General features: G+C 35.2%; 1 protein-coding gene across 5 annotated transcripts in view; it reads left to right on the forward strand.

The window, feature by feature from the left end:
- The window catches only part of LOC148180218 (multiple PDZ domain protein-like), a 268,223-nt gene that overhangs the window by 208,553 nt on the left and 35,925 nt on the right, over positions 1-23,745 (forward strand). For all 5 annotated transcript variants that reach the window (XM_088040527.1, XM_088040534.1, XM_088040552.1 and 2 more), the window contains 2 exons: positions 8,589-8,785; positions 9,035-9,129. In XM_088040527.1, coding sequence (XP_087896653.1) covers positions 8,589-8,785; positions 9,035-9,129 — 292 coding nt within the window. The remainder of the gene's footprint in view (positions 1-8,588; positions 8,786-9,034; positions 9,130-23,745) is intronic.

The raw sequence follows: 23,745 nt of genomic DNA on the forward strand, positions 1-23,745 counted from the left end.
AGTTTATTTTAAGACCAACAAAATGAAATAATAAACTCAAACTTTAAAATTAACAGAATCCGAAAAACAGATTAGTAAATGAATACAGAAATAACAAAAATGAATGAATTAGCGGTATAAATTTGAAAAAATAGGTAAATAGTTTTTAAAGTAAATGTTCAAAATTTCTTCCTTCCACTTGAATGCACAGAGCAGCTCTTCTCAGTAGACTTGCCCTAGCATTACTGACCATTTCAGCTGTTATTGAAGCAAATGCTTCTTGAATGCGGTTTCTTAACACGTTAATATTTTCAGGCATATTTCGGTACACCAAATTCTTGACGTGTCCCCAAAGGAAAAAATCTAAGGGCGTAAGGTCTGGCGACCTGGGGGGCCAACGTCTTGGGCCTCCGCGGCCTATCCATGCATTAGGAAATCTAACATCTAAATGGTTCCTAGTTACATTTGCAAAATGTGCTGGGCATCCATCATGTTGGAACCAAATATTGTTAATGTCAACATTTCTTAATCTTTGTAGAGGAATATTGTCTAGCAGCATGTCCAAATCATCAACTAAAAAATTTGTATAAATTTGGCCGTTGAGTCTGGCGGGAAATTCGTACGGGCCAACCTGAAAGAATGTGATGTTTTATAATTGCGTATAACTTGTTCTCAAAACAATTTACTATGGCGTTCCCAAAAATTCCAGCCCAAAGATTGACAGAAAATCTTTGCTGGGGATTACTTTGCCTGAAGACGTGCGGATTATCTCGCCCCCAAACATGAAAATTTCTTTGATTGAAAAATCCATCTTTTTGAAAGCAAGATTCGTCTGTAAACAATATGCTTTTGACGAAGTTCTCATTTGCTTCATGTTCCCGCAGAAGCCAAGTACAAAACTCCACTCTTAGAGGATAATCTTCCGGCGTAAGACATTGCACTTTAGTATAATGAAATGGGTGCATTCGTTCGTCTTTAAGAATACGTTGAACAGAAGAGGTGGACATTTCAAGATTTCTGGCCACAATACTAATGCTCGTTTCAGGTTCCTCTTCAAAAATCTCAATAACCGCTTCCTCGTTGTCCACGGTTCTCGCAGTTCTTGGGGCACCCCCAACCTCCCTTCTGCATACTTTTAAATTACCAGATTCTCTTCCTCTCTGTACTAATCTTAAAATAACATTTCGGCTAGGCTGTTCCCTATTTGGAAAACGAAGTGCGTATTGCTGGATAGTAGCTGTTGCACTGCGATTACACTCTCCATACAACAAGACCATATCAAAATATTCTTCCGGGGTAAACATAATTAATTATTAAATACAATGAAAATGTGGCAACCTCTAGGATAGGTGGTCTTGACCTGAACAATGTCAAAAATGTCAATAGTCTTTTCTCAGATTTAGATTGTACATGATTACTATTACTAATATAGTTTATCCGTGTCGCAGTTTGATTTAATCCCTACCACCAAAACTGGTGACCCCGACGTGATTAATTGTTTGGTGGAAAGGATAAAATCATAGACAATATCCGCATCGGTACAAGAAAGTGACGCGAGTGAAGAGTTCCGCCCATCATGCCCGATACACCACCACCAACAGGACCAAATCAACAAACGACGACAGTTGCAGCTATCGCACTACCTCCATTTTGGGGAAATACCCCCGAGATCTGGTTCCACTTAGCCGAGGCAAATTTCGACTTAGCCAACCCTAAAATTACGAGAGAAGACACGAAATTCCAACACCTGTTAAAAGTTCTCCCGCAGGAGATCGCGCAAGAAGTGTTTGATGTCATTAAAACCCCTGACCCGACACGACCATACACAAATTTAAAAGAAACAATAATAAACAGGACCTCATTGTCGGAAACTCAAAAACTGAAACAACTTTTGTCCGGACTGGAACTGGGCAGCAGAAAGCCATCTCAATTACTCAGGCATATGAGGAATTTAGTGGGTGATAGACAGTTCGTCAACGATGGTGTACTGCGCGAACTATTTCTGCAGCAGATGCCGTTGCAGTTACAACCAACTCTGGTATCTTTAACCCAATATGCCCTCGAACAAGTGGCAGACATCACCGACAAGGTTTTGGAAACAACGCCGACCATCGTAACAACGGCAGCAACAGCAGCGCCATTTAACTGGCAGAAGCCAACGACAATGGCAGATGAGGGATATACAACCCACTATGACGTTCCACCCCGACCCCCAGTCATGGCACCATCTACCTTTCATGCAACCAACTGGGCAGCACCACCACATGTTTCGGGAAACGTAACTAACGAACTATTGCTCACGTTACTAAGAAAAATTGATACCTTAGAGACCCGAGTGCAGTCACTACAAGAAGACAGACGTACCCATTTTCGAAACAACTATCACAATAGACCAAGAAGCTCTAGCAGAGGACGAAAGAATACTAACATCTGTTTCTTCCATGCTAAATTCGGCGACAACGCTAGGAAATGCCAACACCCGTGTTCATATCAAAAAAACGACCACAGAACGCAGGAGTAAACGCTACTTCTGCAACATACCCAAAGAACTTTAGGTTGTACGTGTGTGACCGTGTTTCAAAAATCAAATTCTTAGTTGACACTGGGTCGGACATGAGTGTGCTTCCTGCTAAATTCAAAGACAATACAACAATCATAGGGCAACGATTCAAATTACAATCAGCCAGTGGTTCTAACATTACGGTTTATGGTGAAAAGACAATTACGCTAGATATCGGTTTGAGAAGAAAATTTCAATGGACGTTTATCATTGCCGACGTAACAGATCCTATAATTGGTGCAGATTTTCTCCAACACTTTCAGATCTTAGTCGACATCTACAACAAGAAGTTGATCGACACAAAGACATCTTTACAAGTTCAGTGCCCAATAAAGAACGCTCCGCATACGGGCATCCGCGCCGTTTTCAGCAACAATCCACAATTCCAAGATTTATTGAAGGAATTCCCAAATGTTATGAAATCCTCCAGTGTCGTACAAGAGCCTAAGCATAACATTTTGCATCATATTGAAACGAAAGGCCCACCGGTTCATTTCAAACCAAGACGTTTGCCACCAGACAAACTAAAAATCGCTAAACAAGAGTTCCAAGAAATGTTAAAAAATGGTATAATTCGACCATCGTCATCACCTTGGGCAAGTCCACTTCACTTAGTGCCGAAGAAAAGCGGCTCGTGGCGACCCTGCGGTGATTTCCGCGCTCTGAACGCACAGACAATTCCAGATAGATACCCGATCCCACATATTCAAGACTTCAGCCATACGCTCAGAGGAACAACAATATTTTCATCTTTGGACCTTGTTAAAGCATATCATCAAATTCCAGTTTATCAAGACGATATACCCAAAACTGCAATCACCACCCCATTTGGTTCATTCGAATTTCTGAGAACTCCATTTGGTCTTCGCAACGCAGCGCAATCTTTCCAAAGATTTATGGACTGGTTTTACAAGGGCTAGATTTTGTCTATACTTACATCGACGACATACTAATTGCCTCCAAATCAACAGAGCAACATGTCCAGCATATCAGAACGGTTTTGCAACGTTTCAATGAACACGGCATAATACTAAATCCGAATAAGTGTATTTTCGGCATGCCAGAGATTCAATTTCTTGGAGTAAAGGTTTCCGCAACGGGTATTGAACCACTACCAGAAAAAGTAAAGATCATCAGAGAAACACCTTTTCCTCAAACCTCCAAGCAGTTACAACGTTTTTTGGGTATGGTAAATTATTATAGAAGGTGGTTACCGAAAGCTGCAGAGACACAGAAGCCCTTGAACAGTCTGTTAAATGGATGCACCAGGAAAAACGTGAAAATCACACCGCGTGAAGATGCCATAACAGCATTTCAGAAATGTAAAGAAGATCTTGCCAACGCAGCAATCCTTTCGTACCCAAAACCACCCTGCAAACTAAGCATCGCAACCGACGCCTCTGATAACAGTATTGGAGGAGTTCTTCAACAAACAGAAGAAAATGCATACAAACCAATTGCTTTTTACTCGAGAAAATTGTCAGCATCAGAGAGAAAATACAGTACATATGATAGAGAACTACTAGCAATTCACCAAACGATAGTTCATTTCCGTCATTTCCTCGAAGGCAGAACATTCACAATTTTTTCAGATCATAAGCCTTTAATTTTCGCGTTTAAAAAAAATCCAGATAAATGCACACCAAGATAAAGCAGACAACTCGATTACATCTCACAATTCTCAACAGACATACAACACATTAAAGGCGAAGAAAACTGTCCCGCTGATTACTTATCCCGAATTGAGTGCATCAACACCACTGACTTCGACACGAAAAATTTAGCTACAGCACAACAGAACGACATAGAACTCGAGGAACTCAAACTAAATAGCAAATTCAACTTCTAACAAACTACCACAGATCAGGAAGATATTTTAACATATGAGATAACTAACGGCAGAAGACTGTATATACCAAAGAGTTGCAGAAGAAATGTGTTCAATCTCACTCACAACAACGCGCATCCAGGTGTAAAAAACACAGTCACCTTGGTTAAGAAGAAGTTTTTCTGGCCAAATATGAAGAAAGACGCTGCAAATTGGACAAAAACTTGCCTTCAATGTCAAAAAGCGAAAATCAACAAACACACAAGAATACCAATCGGAACATTTAATACTCCTGATGCACGATTCACGCACATACATATTGATATCGTTGGACCACTATCACTATCCGACGATTTTAAGTACCTTTTGACGATAATTGATAGATTTTCAAGATGGCCTGAAGCCATTCCGATCAAGAACATTACGGCAGAAACCTGTGCCAAGACATTGGTAACAAATTGGATTTCAAGGTTTGGTGTACCAGTACAAATTACTACCGACAGAGGAACCCAATTTGAGTCCGCTCTACTTACACAGCTACGAAACCTGATGGGCATCAGCAGAATTAGAACTACAGCATTCCATCCTCAAGCAAATGGTATGGTAGAGAGATTCCACAGGAGACTTAAAACATCCCTCAGATGTCACAATTCTAACTGGACCGAAGCTTTGCCTCTCATAGTGCTGGCAATCAGAAATGAAGTAAAAGTAGATATCGAAGCCACAGCTTCCGAAATGGTATACGGAACAACGCTACGACTTCCTGCAGACCTAGTTGAAACGCCAACTACAATAAACACCACCATCGATCCATTAAGTTTCGCCTCCAGAATAAAGGAACACATGAGCCGAATACAATATTACAGAGCAAAACATCACGGAGAACACAAAGTCTACGTACCACCCGATTTGTATTCCTGCAAATATGTATTTCTACGCGTTGACTCGGTAAAAAAGCCCTTAAGCAACCCATACGAAGGTCCATACAAAGTCCTAGAAGCGTCACCGAAATACTTCAAGGTCCTAATTAAGAACAAACCATCGACGGTTTCAGCAGACCGTTTGAAACCGGCTTACATCGAGGAAGAACCTGTAAGAGCCACAACGTCAGTTGCTCCACCAACTGTTCCCACCTCGAAAAGACAAACAAGCCAAACCGCCAAACCAATGAATCACCAAACTACGAAGAAAATTACAACCAGAGTTGGTCGGCAGGTCAAATTTCCCCAAAGATATGGCGACCTAGTGCAATTTTTTTAAATTTCATTCAATTTTATTTCGTTAGACATAATTTTTGTTAACTCTTCTCGTTCGTCTCTCTCACTGGAGAGGGGGTAATGTGGCAACCTCTAGGATAGGTGGTCTTGACCTGAACAATGTCAAAAATGTCAATAGTCTTTTCTCAGATTTAGATTGTACATGATTACTATTACTAATATAGTTTATCCGTGTCGCAGTTTGATTTAATCCCTACCACCAAAAAACCACAAATCAACGTTTGGAATGACTGTCTAATTGTCAGAAATACTTTGTTATGACATAACAGTCAATTATTTTTTGCAACAATTAAATAGGTTTCTATGGTAAAAAATATATGTTTTAAGGTAATTTTACATCTACAACACGATTGGTCAATTAAAACCGTTCTTATTTTAAAAGCCAACAAGAATGGATTTTTTTAAACAATTTTCTCTTTATCTGCAGAAGATCATTTATCCATGGGATGATTTTGGTCCGCCAGTTCTGATAGACCCTGTATATTCTTATGTATATCTTATTTACACTATTTTGACGCCATTTTGTAATTCAGTTGTACCCAAAAACGGTTTTTACAACAATAATAGGCAAGTAAGCACTCACTACTCTGTAATATGCAATTTGCTACCGTTTTAATCAATGCACTACCACTTTCTGCTTGTAAATCAATGAAAATTTTCAAAACTTATTTATCGATGTAAAACACACAAAAGCAAACTTTAGAAGCTTAGATTGGATATTTTAGTGTTTTTCGATCTCTAGCATCAGAATCTATGCATTAGAACATAAACCCAGAAAAAAAAGTCGACCTGTGTAATACCTACATACATATAATGATAATGTTTATTATCGACAGCTTCAATATATATAACCATAGTTTCGTTTTTGGAATGGTGTTCCGTTCTCTATTTCCTTTACAATAAACCTTATTTCATTGACACTTGAATAACATATCACTAACTTAACTGTTCCAAAATTCTTAAAATAAAACATAAAAAAATGCCCCAACAAAAAAATAACATACATACATTTTGCTGTAAAATGCCGCGAAACCGAAGAAATTTCCGCTCGCAATTAAATCATGCATTGAATTGATTTGTTTTATTCATATTTATTATTAGCAAATGTTCAGGAAATTTGCAGACGTTATCCAGTTGCTTTCCGTCAAAATGCAATGTTGGTGCACTTTTATTCTGGCAACGTGGTGTGATTGTGAAATACCGAATTCTGAAATACAGAAATGGATAGATAACAATGCAAAATGCAAGTATAATTACAATGTCGCCTCGTTTTCATGTTTTCACTGGTTTTATGCAGAGATTTGGGAATTAATAGATGGGGGGACATAGTCAAAAGTCTTAGAAACATATCTACGACTAGCTTTACAACTTTCGTCCTTGTCTGTTGCTCGCATTCACTGGATACAGTGTATACCTATCTCTCTCGCCAGAATGGAGTTTTTGATTGGCTAATTTTAAAACTTGACAAACAGATTGTCGAAAATTGTAATGTGTGACAGTTCACAGCAAAATGAGTTTTCCAACGTACTGTAACACAAGTTCTCTCAGCAGCATAAAACTACCGACGTCGCATACTACAGACGACAGAAAGTGAGTTCAAAGAGGAATTTTTGGCTCAAGACGCATTTGAACAAATTTGTGCGAGAATTGTCGAAAGTAAAGAATAGAAATGGTACAAATTAAGGGCTAACTAGTGAAATATAAATCGATGGAATATTACAACTGCCATGTTTCTGAACTAAGTCGTCGTCTGTGGAGGAATTGAGAAGCAAGATATGAAAATCAACCACAGATTACAAAGTGCAAAAAAGTGTATTATTATGCGATTACCAAAAGATTTATAATTGAAACGGAAGTCACCAAACATACGGAGAGGTAGAAAAGCATGGATTTTGACAAAGAGAGAAAAGAGCAAAATTCAAGTGAAAGAAATATCCTAGTTAATAAAAATCCAAAGTGCATCTAACTAAATTGGATGAACGGAGAAATGTTTAAAGTATTGAAGAAATATAAATGGAAGCAATAGAAAAATACATTAAAAGGGGACAATTAGATTGTTGAAAACACCAAAAGAATATGATTCTCTGCGCTCTTTCTTACACTCTGACGAGAAACAAAATCAAATTGATGTAAATAGTTGCAAATACATCTTAAAAGACGCCTACTCTGCATTTTCTTCTTCAGAAGTCTGGGTCTAATGTGAAGTTTTCTATGTTCTTACAATTTGTCTACGATGTTTGAATTGGCTTCTCCATTTTGCCAGATTTCTAATGTCAGACTAGAAAAGTGTTAGTCACACGTTGGTAATTCTGATTTTTTCATTAGTGACCTTAAACTTATTATGTTTATGCACATTGAGAATTGTATCAATATCGTTTAATTGTGGAGCTATAAATGATTGGTTTTACCGCATTCATATTGTGGAAGTCTCCACTTGATGTAGAAGAGCTTCGGCCTATTAAGGAATGAAAGTTTCAACAATAAAAGACAGCAAAACGAAATCAAACTAGTGATGAACGAACTTTGTCACAAAATTTAGCAACATACAAGAGAAGTAACGTCTGAAACATTTAAATTCACAAAACTTTGCATTCAAAGTTGTTTATTGACATTAGCAATGACAATTTTGATTTGCCATTTGAAATTCAAGTAACGATCTACGTCATGATCCCTGATTGGTTCCATCCTGACGAGAGAGACAATACTGCATAAGCGTATCAGCGATAGGAATCAGTGCAATAGGTAGAGACGGAAATAAAAATTCTTGTTGTACATGTTTTGTGTAACGTATGTCCAAATTTCCATATGGTAACCGGATCTATTATTTTTTATTTTGGGCTGCTTTTAATAACGGCCTCAAAATTTTAGAATAAAATTGTTCCGATTTATAAAATAGTTAGACAACCCAAAAATCACGTATGCTTAAAGATCATTTTAATTTCAGACAAAGTGAAAAAGAAATACGCCAGCCTAGGTCACACAATTCTCATGGTTCAGCTGGAGCGTAGTAGTCAAGGATTGGGCATAAGTCTGGCTGGCCACAAGGACCGCAATTGCATGGCTGTTTTTGTTTGTGGTTTAAACCCAAACGGGGCAGCTTTCAAAACAGGGGGCATCCAAATCGGCGACGAGATTCTCGAGGTAAGTTTGGTGGTTGTGGCGTCGCGACGTGCCGCGCCGCGCCGTCTTCTAATGCGAAGCGCTCAGCAAATCACCGTCGTAGACACGCGTTAATCACCACTGATAACCGACAACTTGGTACGTGTTTTCCACTAGAGTACAGTGCAGTGGTGTACGCCGCCGTGTGGGCCCGTTCGATGAATGTTCTTCTACAGTGTTACGGCCAAAGGTCTGTAATGTTTCATGTATCACTTTTGTTTTTTGTTATAGGTGAATGGTGTGGTTTTACATGGACGCTGTCATTTGAACGCTTCCGCTATCATTAAAGGCCTTTCCGGACCAATATTTAAAGTCATTATATTAAGGTAAAAATGCGCGCCGCTCGCTCTTCTTTATCTCTATTTCTGCTCTAACGCTGCATCATTTTGTTTATCCAACAAATCAAAAACATCCTACGTCCAGGCGAGGTTCGAATGGAAGCGACACGCGAAATTTCCACGAGAAATTTTATTAATAAATAACTAAATTCTTGATAACTTTCCAACATAATCCGTTTTCCATTTATTTTTGTATTATATCATGGACTGTACCTACCACAGACAATGTGTTGACTGCTCACAGCCAAACTTTTTCAAGTACATTCAAAATGTATGCAATAATAAATATTGTCTGAATTATCACTTGTCAACACATGTTTTCGGAGCATTTTTTGCGTACGTTATGTCTGAGATTTAAGCTGTATCTTTTTAAGGATTAGTCGAAAACATTTTAAATAAGCAAGTCTTATCACACTTGGCGAAAGATAAGATAAAAATGGGAAACTACACCCAGAATTAGTACCGCCTTATCATTTGTTGTAATAAATTCAAGTTGAAAATTATAAAATACCTCCTTATCACTCAAGTTCACGAGTCTGCTCACATTTTGTACCTGCAGGATGCAAAGATGGGGCACGAGGGTCACCATTTTGTTAACCGCATTTCGGTAAATATCTTATCTGCAGACGCTTGTATTCACAAAAAGTGTTTTAATTTTTCTGTAACGTGGTTACAACAGCAACGCCAACGTGTTAAATATTTTTCTTAACACTTTTCACGATGCGCCATCTGGTGTTGGCCACTGAACGTTGGGAAGGAGTGGGAGAGTATTTGATTGAGTTTTAGCGCTTTATTTACAATTTATCTCGCTAAACGATAAACTAACATTTATTCCGAATGACTAAAATGCTCTAATATACCCTCGGATGTATAAAAACGCTATAACTAAATACAGAGTGTCCGGAAAGTGGCGCACCACCTTGAAAGGGGGTAATTGGGTGGTCTCCCAGAGTTAAAAAAAATTTCAGACTTTTTGTTTTCGCAGGAGGACCAAAAGAACCCCCCATAAATTAAATTTCCAGTATTTAAAGCCATGGTAACATTGCTGTTGTATTGTTGGTGTTAGTCAGGTCGGCTCATGAATGAGTAATGTAACTATGGTTTCACATAAACGATTCCAAAACCTTGATAATAGTTTTCAGGCATTTCTTACAAGATTTTTTCGATTTTTTTTGCACCATGTTTTTGCGCAAAATGTCCTTTAGGTAACAAATGTATTTGAACGTAAAATTATTGCACAGAAATTGTTAATTTTGGCATCAAACTTTGTCTCTTCAATCTATCATAACTCGAAAAATTGAAGACAGATATTTTTTTTAACATTTCTCTAGTGATATATGACATTGTCCGATGATACAGTTTCACGGTGGTGCGCGACTTTCCGGACAGCCTGTATATTAGTGAAGTGTTTAAAAGTAGGGTTACAAATCTCTCGAGGGAAAAGGAAATGAAACAACTTATTTTAATTGGCGAGAAATGTTAATTTAGGTAACCACAAGAATCTTTTTACAGTTTGGGACAGATAAATTTAATTAGGTTTTGTTAATTTCAATGAATCACGCCGCTGATTGAACTGCTTTTTCAATTGCCATTTTATTTGTTTGGAAGTTTCTTCGTTTGGAATTTGAAATTTTTGAAACAAAAGTAAGCGGATAAAACGAATCGAAAATATTTATTTTTTGATGTTCCAGAAGTAAAAGTGTTGTCACGTATAAGAGGAACTATCAATCAGTTTTGACACATTCGCCATCTTTCGAGCGGCAAACAGAAAAAGTGACATATTCGTCGACTATTGCGCTGTTCGTTCTGATCACATAGCGGTTCGGACTATTTAATGCCCCTCTTTCCAACCGCCCAGTGCACGTTTGCACAGAAAGACGCGACGTCAAGTGTAAGATTAAGTATGACCCGTTTTACTCTTGGACTTTTCTTGTGGCGCACCAATATTTAAAAATTGCAAAACTCTTACACTGTGAAAATTTGTCAAATTTTTAGAAACTTGAATAAAGCAAAAATTTTCTAAACATGCTGAAAAGTAACTATACTTACATGAAGGCAATAACCGCATCGTGGACTACTCTGTATATTAAAGTGTGTCTAAAAGCCGCGTATATAAACTCCACCACCATTTTGGGGATGTTTAATAAACATTTATTTTAACAAACTAACATAACAGTATACAATAAGTTTTACAGCCAAAACAACAAGAATTTAAGCTGCAAAAGCACATGCAAATACAAATTCTCTCGTTCACGCAATTAAACTCATGTTTTTAATGATTGTTAAACTACCAACAAAAGCTGTTTTAAACTCTGCATCCGTTTTCAAATTGCAATCGCAGAATAGTGTTTCACAGACAGAATACATACAGGTTGTTATATGAGATTTGCCAGCGTCTAACAGCAAATTGAGGATACTGTAGCAAAAATAAATTCACTATTAATTAATTTTTATTACAGAATAAGCGAGTTGACGGAACGGGTTCGGGATTTTTGCATGTATTTTCTTGACGAATGATATTTTTAAAACATCGTTTAAGTTAAAAAAGTCATAGGTTTCAAATAGCTATTTTGTAACTACAAGTAAAAGTGTTTCATTTTATCACAGGTACAAGCTACAACATTTCTCTAAATTTCCGGTTATACCGCTTGCTTTATTTTAAATAGAACACCTCCATATGAGTACAGGGTGGTCCAACTAAAACTTTCGAGTCGAATGTCTTATGTTATTATTTATCAACGGATTTGAATTGAATTAAAAAAAAACTTATTTTATTTGAAGCTTAATTTGAAATTATTTAAATTATTTCAACGTTAAAAATGCAATTCTAACCGCCTTTTTAATGGGGAAATTTATCCACCATGTTGACTATCACGCTAAATATAAAAAAATTATACGTATCTACCGAAAATTAAATATTAATTTAAAATAGAGCTTATTGCTATCAGTTCACTCTCCTGTGTAAATTTTCTAAAATTCTTTGATGTAATTTAGGTTTTTTAATTCTTTATGGAGATAATTAGAGGAATGTTGGATGTAAGTGATTTCTGAAGTTAACATGTCAAAGTTGGATGTTAACATCTTATATTAATTGAACATTACCTAATTAAAGATTTGTTCCTAAAGATAGATTTATACAGGGTGCGGCAACACTTGTGTCCACCCTCAAAACAGTCTTTAATTTTAAAGATAATATTTTGAAAATTTGCTCACAGTTGACAAAGCTCTAGAAGCTGACGCAAAAATTTGTTTTTATCACTGATAGTTTTGGCGTCGCGACGCTTTAAATATGTAATTTTTAGCTAATTGTGAGGGTTTGTGATATCAACCCCTAGTTTAATTTTTTTTCAATATAAATGTGTTGAAAATATCTCAGTTGTTATTTTAGATTCAATGCAAATTGTTTTCAAAATTTGAGAAAAAAATGCTGTTTTATCAAGTTAGTTTCCAATTTCATTACGTCGAAATTGGGAACTACGTTTACCTATCTGTCAACATTTTGTGTTACAAATGACATCTATCCTTTGGCTCGCTTTAGATTTTAACAAAAGTCTTACTTGATGATATTGTCGCTTTGACGATGTTAATTAACGATTTCTGGTGTCCATAAAGTGCATCATGCCCGTGTTAATCCAAATCAATCTTTATAAGAGTGAATGAAGTGACTTGTGAAATTTGGGTGTAAACGTAGTTTGCCGTTACGCTGTCATAATTTTGAAAACTAACTTGATAAAACAACGTTTTTTCGCAAATTTTATACACAATTTGCATTAGATTTAAAATAAAAACTCAGATATTTGTATCACAGTTATGTTGAAAAAAATTTGAATTCGTGAATATTTTCGCAAAAACTCAAAAATCGCTAAAAATTATATTTCTTAGGCGTCGCGACGCCAACCAAACCGTGATAAAGAAACAAATTTTTGCATCAACTTCTAGAGGTTTGTCAACTATGAGCGTATGCGAATTTTTAAAATTAAAGACAATTTTGGGAGTGGACACAAGTGTTGCCGGACCCTGTATATAAACATTAAACAAGTTTTGGCAAACTTGTGTAAGATTAGCTTCTAAAGTCCGTTTTTTTTTTTAAAAAACATCAACACCGCAATTTTCTCCTGCATTACAATGGGCAACGTTGCCTAGGGAGATTTTTGGTGAGAAAATAGTTGTCAAATTTTTGGCATTTCTGAAAATTAGGCAGTGTTTCCGTTAAAAACGTATCTTTTACAGCCTGTTGGATTGCAAATCAAATGAATTAATAGTGAAAAGAGTCGGCACAGCCTGAAAGGCCGTTTTGTGTAATCAAATTGTCAATTAGGCAGCAAACCTATTTGATTTTATCACCAAAAAGTCACCATCGACGATGTTGCCGGTTGTAAAGTGCTGGGAGAGTGCGGTGTTGGTGGTTTTTTAATAAAAAAACGGACTTAACGCATGTCACAATTGTCTTAAGGTCAAACGTTTTTGCTGCCAAATGTTGCTGAAAAAAATTTGCTAGGGCTACTACCAACTTTTTAATGAGTAGACGACCTTTTAGTAATGAACTTTACGGATTATTTTTTCTGCAGAGAATTTACCGATTTACAAAGGAGCTATTTTAGACATCAGCAGGATTTGAATGACATGAGTTGTAGTGGATAGATCTCAATTTTGATTAATAGATAGCATCCTCTATGTCATTTTATTAATAGTAATCGCCAGAATATCATGAATTTATATTTTATAAACCTTATGGTTTAGGTATACTTATAAGACATTATTTGACATTTTCAAATAATACTTTAATAAACCAAAATACAGGTTCGTAAAGGAACCTTGAAATTTAAACTGTAGGAAGATATTTTTTCATATGGTTGACCGTGCGCCAAATTAAATTTTCTGGATCATTCATTATTATTAACTTACCATTTATTAAAAACCACGTGCGGAAACGTGCTTGTTTGAAAATTGAAAACTGTTTTCTATTTGCAGTATATTATCTTGTAACAACCTGAATTACTTAAGCAATAGAACAATTACAACAATGCTTTTAATTACTTATCTTGCTTAGAAAATAATGAAAACACGTCTCTTAATTTATGATTCTCATAAAATAGCTCTTCATATACTGAAATTAGAGAGATCGTTCCGTTTAAATGTTACCATGCTCGTAATTATGTGTGAATAATCCTTTGTTAGGGAGCGTTCAAAAAAATTTAAGGTTTAACTTAATGCCACTTTAACATCATACCTTTCTAACTCATAATTTTGATTAAACGTACTTATTGTAAACGATTTTTCAACGGAATTACTGTCACTGGTACTAATGTCATTATTATCATTAAATTATCATATTTGCGCAGAAACAAAAGCACGGCTAAGGCGACTTTGACCCTTTTGTTTTGAACGCACCGTATCTGCACTAGCAATAATGATAATATTATAATCATGATAACCATTTACCTACTGCAATTTTTTATTGCAATAACACAATTTTAACACTCGGCTTTATGTTTTAACATAGTTATCAACTTTTCTGTAAATACTGCAAGCATTAGTAACATCGTTTAATCTTAAGAACGTTGTAGAGCATTTTTTCAAAAGGCAACGAAACTACCACTTTTATTGTCGATATTTGGAATGTAAATGGAATTAACATGTACAGGACAACACGATACCAATCAATATTTCGTTTCGAGAAAAAAGTTGGTTGGATCATTTTTGCGTAGCTCTAACTTCTTGTTTATGAAAAGAAATCCAAAGTGATTAATATTTTCATTCGTTCTACATACAGATGTCCGGAATGTCGCGCACTACCATAAAAGAGAGTAGTACTTTTCAAGAGGGAGAACAAAATGTAAAAAAAAAATCCACATCCTCTATTTTCACAGTACAACCAAAACAAAATAAAGAGAACAGGCAACATTGCTGAACTGGTCATTTAATTATTTAAATTTTTAGTAATTATTCCGAACCATAGTAACGTTGCTGTTGTTGTACTGTTGCTTTTAGTAGGGTCAATTCGTTGATGAATAATGCAAGTGTACAGTTTCATGAACGATGCCACATTGATCGAAAATGTTGTTAACATTTTCAGGATTTTTTTTATACGATTTTTTAGATTTTTCAGTTTTAAGATTATGGTGTATAGATCACATTAACATTTTTTAACAATAATGTAGCGTCAAGTTGGTGGGAGACTTTCCGGACTGCCTGTATGTATGTAATACATATTAAATGTTAACTACTTGCTTAAGTAATTTGTTAACCTAATTGGAATTTGTAATGTACAGATTGACTACGACTTATTTAACGCAAGTGCAACCGCAAGCACATTAGTGCAGTGGTTTGATTACTGTACCTAAGTACAGAAGTCAATACACAGCTTGTCCCAGAAGTGAAAAAAACAGTGAAATTAGATATTTATGTAACAAGTGTGTAAAGAGAAACATTTTTAAACAATATCATGTTCTAATTGAAGTTACAATTGAGAAGATACTTTACACACAAAACTACACATTATCGTTTAATCTCCGTCAACAAAAACTTTGCTTCTCCTAATTCAGGTCGCCCATTATGGTACGCATTTTGTGGTCCAAGGATGAACCCTAAAATGTCTTCTGCGTGCAGTTTTTCCTACAACTATGGTTCATTTTATCACCACTTAGTGTCTATTTTTCTAAGAGGTACACAGCCATAAAGGAACGCAGAACAGAAATTTGAAACAATGCTGCTCGCGCGCTTGTGTGCCTTCAGTGGCGTACCTGCTGGTACTGCTTGAATCAGCTGATACTGTTTACTTGTTCTTGTTTGTTCGTTCAGCAGCATAGTTTCCGCAGCCAAATAGTGATTTTATGACTTAATTGGGGTACTCACTACACAAAAGGTCTAAACCACCGCATTAGCTTATTCTTAAATCTTGTTATTTATGACCGGCCTCGGCAAAATTTTGACCACCGGGTCGTCACTACTTGAAGGTGGTAGTGAGAAGGGACAATGTTAAGAAAACACGGACACATTTTAAATCATGGTTTATTTGAAGGCAAATTTTCTTCCCCTGCCTCTTCAGTTTCTTCGTCATCATTGTCATCATTATGAAGATTTCTGGAAAACTTTGATTTTTTACCAGGTTGTCTTTAATAGAACTTGGTATTTTTATCCTGTCTAAAATGGTCCATCGCTTTCTAAAAAGCAACCAGGCAGAATAACCACATTGTTTGAAAATTTAAAATGCACGCTGAAAATGTCTTATTTTTCCAAACATCCATTGTTGGCGCGCGTTTCGGTAGCAAGACTACACGTTTCCCCAAATCTTTAAACAACCCTGAAACGCCGATGAACCGGTGGTCAATTTTACCGAGGGCGGTCATAAATAACAAGATTTAAGAATAAGCTAATGCGGTGGTTTAGACCTTTTGTGTAGTGAGTACCCCAATTAAGTCATAAAATCACTATTTGGCTGCGGAAACTGTACAGGTTTCAAATTATGAACGCTACTGGCTTGGCTTTTAAATCTTCCCACTACGGTACTTCACGCATATTTTCAGCTCCGCCTATGTACCTCTTAGAAAAATAGACTCTAGAAGGTTTTAGATCATGAAGGCCTACCCGAATATTGTTTTTTTTTACCCTATGTAAATTATACTTTATTTTGATTTATATCGATAAACATGTTTAAAAACTTTCAAGTTAAATTTTTATTCACATTTAACTGTCGACATTGATTGTTACAAATATTTTAACTGAACGCTTTTTTTAGAAGGATGTCTAACTTTTTAGAAGGATGTCTAAACTGTGGTCATAAAAAAGCTGGGACACAACTGCTAATCTTGAAATGAGAAATTTTTTAAACATACAGTTTGGTCCACTACTGATATCGAGCCTGACTAAACGTAAGAAGCATCGTATCGTTAGCCATTTTATGTTTACAACAAAAGTACTAAACGTAATAGCAGCTGTCAAAGATTTTTCTCATCATATGAGGAATTCTCTAGAGGAAACGTTAATCATGAGAAAACATTGCTAAAACTGCATGGCACTCGACGTAAATTAAGAGCATAATAACGCAAGTACATTGTTCTGAAAACTATGACTCAAAATTGGACAACTTTAACATTTAGTTCACACTATATCAAAAATAATAATACAATAATAGTAAACTTTTGCTTATGAAAGTGTGTTTATACCGAAAAATCCTGTAATTTTTGACATATTTAAATCTCTGTAATGGCGCCACTTTTACGTCAAATTTTACGGGAAATTTAAGAAGAAACATGATTTTTCCGTAAAATCCAATCATTTTTTTGACACTCTCAAGACGACACTTTTTTGTCATATTTCATAGAAAATTTAAAATTAATTGTCGTTTTTTATATTCAACCATCGAATGTTAAATGACGTTGAATTTCCACGTTAAAAGTAAAGTTTGAAGTTTTGAAACATCAGTCATAATCACAAGAAAGTATGTGGACAATGCACGACATACTATTTGACAGATGACGAATCCGTGACAGATCTGATGGCTTGTCGGAAATCACGAATTTATAACTCAATGGAACATGGATTTATTGTGTTTCATTAGTCTCTTTGAGGGCCAAAAAATGATACTTAATAAAAACATACTTAACACTTGTTTAACATTTAACAAGAACTTTGAACATCACTAGAGACATCCGTGTACACTTTTTAAGCCGCCTTTGATTAATATTGACGTAAATTACCCTGTATGTGCTGCTCAAATACCTTGTTGGTATTCAAGCTCCCATTAATAAATTAACGAATAAATAAATCATTTCCACTTACTTTGCGTTAGACTTTCGTGCTTCACCAGGCTTGAATATTTTACAAATTACATGTTGCTTTTGTAAAAGGTGATTTATTTAAAGCTACGTATTTACTGCAAATTCAATATTTCCCGCGATTTCACTCCAAAAAAAAATTTATTCAAATAAATTTGAGTCTAAATTAATATAACACATTTGGGTACTCTTCTAGTTGCTTTTTACTATAATTTTGGTGTTTTGAATCTGAAAATAAAAATTACTCCAATATTACTTTTAATAAACTATTTAAATCGTGGGGAGGTAGAGGCGCATTGCAGGATTGAAGCGCCTTTTCGTTTATTTGTCCTTTGAATATACGCACCAAACTTCGTTAAATATGAAAAGGCAACATAACGACTCTGTTTGATTTTGTTGCTATGTCAATTAACATAAATAGGAGAAAATAAACGGAACGGTTAGGTATGTTAACTAAACGCCTTAGAATAAGAGGTGATTGTTTGTGATTTATTTTTGTAAATCCGTTCTTACTAAAATCAAACAAAAAGATAAAGTTACAAATATTTGCATTTTTTACATACATTTAAAAGAGGAATTTTTCTTGGAAACCAAAATAATTATAGATTCCTTTTAGTGCTTCGTGGTATAATATGCATACGTACCTCCATAGATAGTTACAAATTTGCTATATTTTCACTGTTGGACAGTGTAATTAAATTTATTTTATCAAATTTTGTAAACCGCTCTTGTGTTGTTAACCAAATCCATTGATCTCGTTGCTAAGATGTTTACAGGGTCCGGCAACCCTTGCGGTCATCCCCAAAATCGCTAATAATTTTAAAGATAAAATTTTGAAAATTTGCATACGCTCATAGCCGGCAAGGCTCTAGGAGCTGACGCAAAAACTGATAGTTTTGGCGTCAAGAGGGTCTTAAAAATGCAATTTTTTGCTATTTGTATGCAATTTCTTTTTCAATATAAATATTGAAAATATCTCAGTTGTCATTTTAGATTTTATCCAAAGTGTGCCGAAAATTTGAGGAAAAAATGCTGTTTTGTCAGGTTAGTTTCCAAATTCACGTGAAAATTGGAAACTACGTTTTCAGATTTTTATTTTTGAATTTAAAGACGATTTTGGAGGGACCATAATAAATGTAGTCGGACCCTGTATTATCGATACTACTTTGGACATGGCAGACTGTAGCATTTCGTGTTTTAAATATTGACTTAATTTGTGTTTTTTGAGGAGTTTTAGGAAGAAATCAAACTTACGATCATGTTTAATATTAGGTACATACTATTGACACTTTTAAAGAACTCGAGGCTAGCGCCTCATAACGTTACTTGTTTCGTAAAACTCTAGGTGTAACTTAATTGAAACTCTTTTATCTCATTAATTTTAATTAACTTTAAACATTTCGAAAATGAGAATTCCCGAATTTTACATTGTATGTTTAGCATACACACAATTTATGTGACTCTGCTCTGTTTTGAGTTTTTAATACTTGTTCATTATTATCGAAGCGCGGTGTAAAACGTTTAATACTGTTCGGCTAACTACGAAACAGAAATAAATTAAATATAGTGTTGGGAAACAACCAGGCAATATAATTTTATTACTCACTAACAGTTCTAACTTGAAAAAGTTCTAACAGTAGCACGCAACAAATGTAGGCACTCAAATTTACGAATACATAACCAATGATCACAATATCCGGCGTTCAATTGAAAAAGTCATCAAGTTAACGTTATTTTTTGAAAGATGAAAACGTCTTAATACACGCTTGTCTGTTATTAGCCTATTTGACCGATAAACCTGTTTTCGTTTTTTAATTTATAGCGTTTGAAGAGCAGCACTTGATTATTTAAATCATATCTTTTATCAACCACTTACATTTTTCAAGCATCGAACCCAAAAATCATCATTGAAAATCGTTACTTTCATCGAATAAAAAAGAAAGTTATTGTTGTATATACTTTTTGATATTGTTTAGAAATAAAGCAACAGCAAATTAGATCAAATTTATTATTATCAACATAAATACAGATTATTCTAAAATAGCTTGTTATTTGTTTGTGACAATTTTGGAACACCTTCCTTTGGAAGTCTTCGAAAATTAACAAAAATTAATCTTTTTCAATAAAACACTTCATATTATTTGTCATGTAATTTTTAATTGGCAAATGATAATAAATTGTTTAACACCGCGTTATTAGAGATGACATCTCTTTCACCTTTTCCATGATGGATTACTACAATAAAAAATTTATCAAAATACAAACTTAGAAGTTCCATGCAATAAAGTGGCAAAAGTTTTTTTTAAACCGTTCGGTTTTCGAAATTTTAACCAGGTTTTTATTGGAGTTTCAAGTTTTTGCAAGTTGTTAAGCAAAAGTAAAAAAAATGATGAAAAACATTTTGGATTTAAAACCAGGCGGCAATTCTGCTTCAGTACAAAGTTTGTCCAGTTTGTGTTGACTAGTTAAGTAAACTTAAATTTTTTTAATTCTTTAAATTGAATGGCTCAGGCGTAAAAGATGTTAGAGAAAACTACTAACAGTCGACACCCCCTCAATACTCGGCACCCGCCATACGTTTTTGCCGAATATTAGAATTGGGTGTATTGTAAAGTAAACCCAGATGACATATACCTAGTAAATTTTATGGCCACATTATGAGAGGACCGGGCAGTACTAATCCTTGCGGTTGGGGACCATAAAAATAGGCGCACGCCGTGATCGGTCGGTACTTAAACAGGGTCGTATTTTAAATTAATTTTCGTATTTTAAAAAATTTATCGAAATGTTGCACGAAAGGCGTCCGGGCCTGTTCAACCTTCGGTCTTCCCTCTACCTAGAAATTTGTCGGCTGCAGTTTACAACACCCAGTTTTATTTCTAAGGGTGGTTTGACTTAAGCCATAAAATGTTTACTAGGTGTATGTCATTTGTGCTTACTTTTTTATAAAAGCCTGCCACACATTCTAATCGGTAATCCTACTTTTTGGGAAGGTCTTTGGTACTTTAAGAGACCTCTAAGAAGTACGTCGACATCTAAAAAAAAATATTTTACTCGATGGTTATCATGCGTTTCTAAAAGTGAGCTGTCTATAATTGTTTGCTAAGAACTTGCTTGCTATTTTCTTTTTTTTTTTGATCTGCAATGCGTATTTTTTTGGGCTCTTTGTGACAACGTGTTCCTAGGTTCTAGCTTTTGATTCAGATACTTTTTTAATTACATTTGTAAAATAATAGTGTTAGTATTTGGTGTGCCTAGTATTAGATAAAATTTAACTCATTTTTCTATAGTCGGCACAGGAATGCTCACTATTGGATGACGATATTTTTTGATTCGTTTTGAAGTTTTAAATTTTTTTTAGTTAACTTTTATTTACTAAATTACTTGCAAAATCTGTTTTGTTTTCCCATGTGTTCTTCCACATTTTTGCACACCACATAACTAATATTGGGAAGTACCGATTACTGAATAATCAGCATGCCTACTTATGATAAAATTCCCAAATAAAAATTAACATTTAACATTTATTTAAAACTGTTTGTATCTAATTTGAAATGGTGAAGTGTACCTACTTCTCAAAAAAGAATGATAAAAAAATAAGTAACATGCTGTCAAAATACATTTCTCCTCAGTAATGTCTTTATATTTCGTACCAAAGTAAGGTTACTACCACAGAGTATAAAAAAATCCATTTGGAAAAGAAAGCAAAAAGAAGTAGCAAATGTTCTATTTTGAGCCAAAAAGAAAAAACTAGGGAAAGAGACTTTTACAATAAATAATTTTTGTTAGAATAATAACTATTATTATACCAATTTACAATTTTGCAATTTTGGCAATCCCCTAGAGTGTTTTGAAATGTTGCCCACTATTAATCGAGAGCGGTGCCGACTATTGGCAAAAAAAGGTGCCCATAATTAGCTTAATGCTGTGTTTTGTGAATTTTGAACATTTTGCAATAGATTAAAAGTTTTCTAAGGAAAATGACAGGCGTAGAACAAAAATTAAATTTTATACAGCGTTTTGAAGTTGTGAAATCTGCTAATGGTGCCAATAATTGATATTAGCGATTCACATTCGGTAGAAGTTACTAACGGATACTTTCGTGTCGCTACGTTAGATTTTTGAAATAACTAAGAATTAAATATTGGCGTTACTGTCTGTCAAAAAAATTTGTGATTTAAATTTGACAATAAAACGAGATGGAATCAACTATTACAAGACTAGCAGTTTCAAATGGTAGAAAACAGAATATTTTCCTGCAGAAATCGGAGGATAGAAAGTCAGAAGTTTATGGTTAAAATCAGTTTCGCAATGCACACCAAACAACCGGAAAAACTTTGTTTCACACTGCTAAAAATTAATTATGCAAGACTGGTCAGCACTCATGGGAGACGCAGCTGTAGAGAATATTCCTTCAATTATTGTAACACTAACAGAGTCAGATTCAGAAGATGAAATCGATGAACTAGTTGAATCTGATTCGGAGCTCTGATGATTTTCTCCTTTTTCGTTTGGAAAATAACTATTTACCTTTAATGACAAACCAAAAACTATCATTTTGATGACACCTGTTCTAGAATTTACTCTAGAAAAGTTATAACCTTAGTTACACAGCTCAAAAATAAAAGTTACTAAATTTAGTTACTTCTACCGAACGTGAATCATTAATAGTTTTACCCTAATCACAAATTTAATTTTTGGGTTTTCACAGAAAATATGTTATTTTAGCAAAGGCAACTCTATTAAATATTAGTTTTTTATTAATTGTTATTCAAAAAATTTTTTAAATTTTTTTGATATACACTCACCACAAAAATTATCGCACCACCTCCACTTTTAGTGAAGGTGTCAATATAGTGCTACCGTATTTATGAATTTAAGAAATTGATAAAATGTAAGCCCAAATAATAAATAAAATTAAAAAAAAAAGCGTTTGATAACGTTTTTTAAAGAATTTTAACAATGAAAGAAATTCTATAAGTAAATAAATTATGTTAATATCGTGTGTTTCCACCTCGTGCTCGAATTACAGCTTGCATTCTTCGTGGCATACCTTCGTAGAGGTGCACAATTGATTCTTGTGGTATATTTTCCCATTTTTCAACAAGAACTGCTTCTAGCTGTTGAAGAGTTCGAAAAGCAATTCTGCGTTCCAATATACGACGATGAAGAGTATCCCAGAGATGCTCTATAGGATTCATATCAGGGCTTCGCGCTGGCCACTCCATAACTGGTGTATCCGTTGCAGCAAAGTAATCCTGAACCACACGTGCTATATGCGGTCGAGCATTATCCTGCATATAAATGAAATTTGGACCAATAAATGGGCCATAAGGGATAACATGTGGTTCCAAAATGTCAGTTATGTAACGTATGGCCGTCATACGAGCGCCAAGTAAGGGTACCAAGTCGGTACGACCTTCTAAAGATATCGCACCCCAAAACATTACTGAACCTCCACCGAAATTCACTCTTGGGAGAATGTTACACGGAAGATACCGCTCTCCAGACCTTCTATACACTGGCATTCGTCTGTCGTTAGCATAAAGACAAAATCTTGCCTCATCGGAGAACATCACATTCTGCCAATCTTCAAGTTCCCAGTTTAGATGTTCTCTGGCAAATTGTAGGCGGGCTACCCGGTGTTGTCTAGTGAGCAATGGTGCTCTTGCAGGTACACGCGCTCGAATATCATCTTCCCGTAAACGATTCCTTACCGTTTGCAAAGAAATGTGTACATTTCTAGCAGCCACCAGCTCCATTTGAAGTAACCGGGCAGTGCAGTGCCTAGTTCGGAGTGCTGTTAAGCGCAAAAAACGGTCGTCTC

Source organism: Gnatocerus cornutus, chromosome 1 (genome assembly GCF_029298725.1).
Source record: "Gnatocerus cornutus isolate USDA-ARS CGAHR chromosome 1, icGnaCorn1.1, whole genome shotgun sequence".
Taxonomy (NCBI): domain Eukaryota; kingdom Metazoa; phylum Arthropoda; class Insecta; order Coleoptera; family Tenebrionidae; genus Gnatocerus; species Gnatocerus cornutus.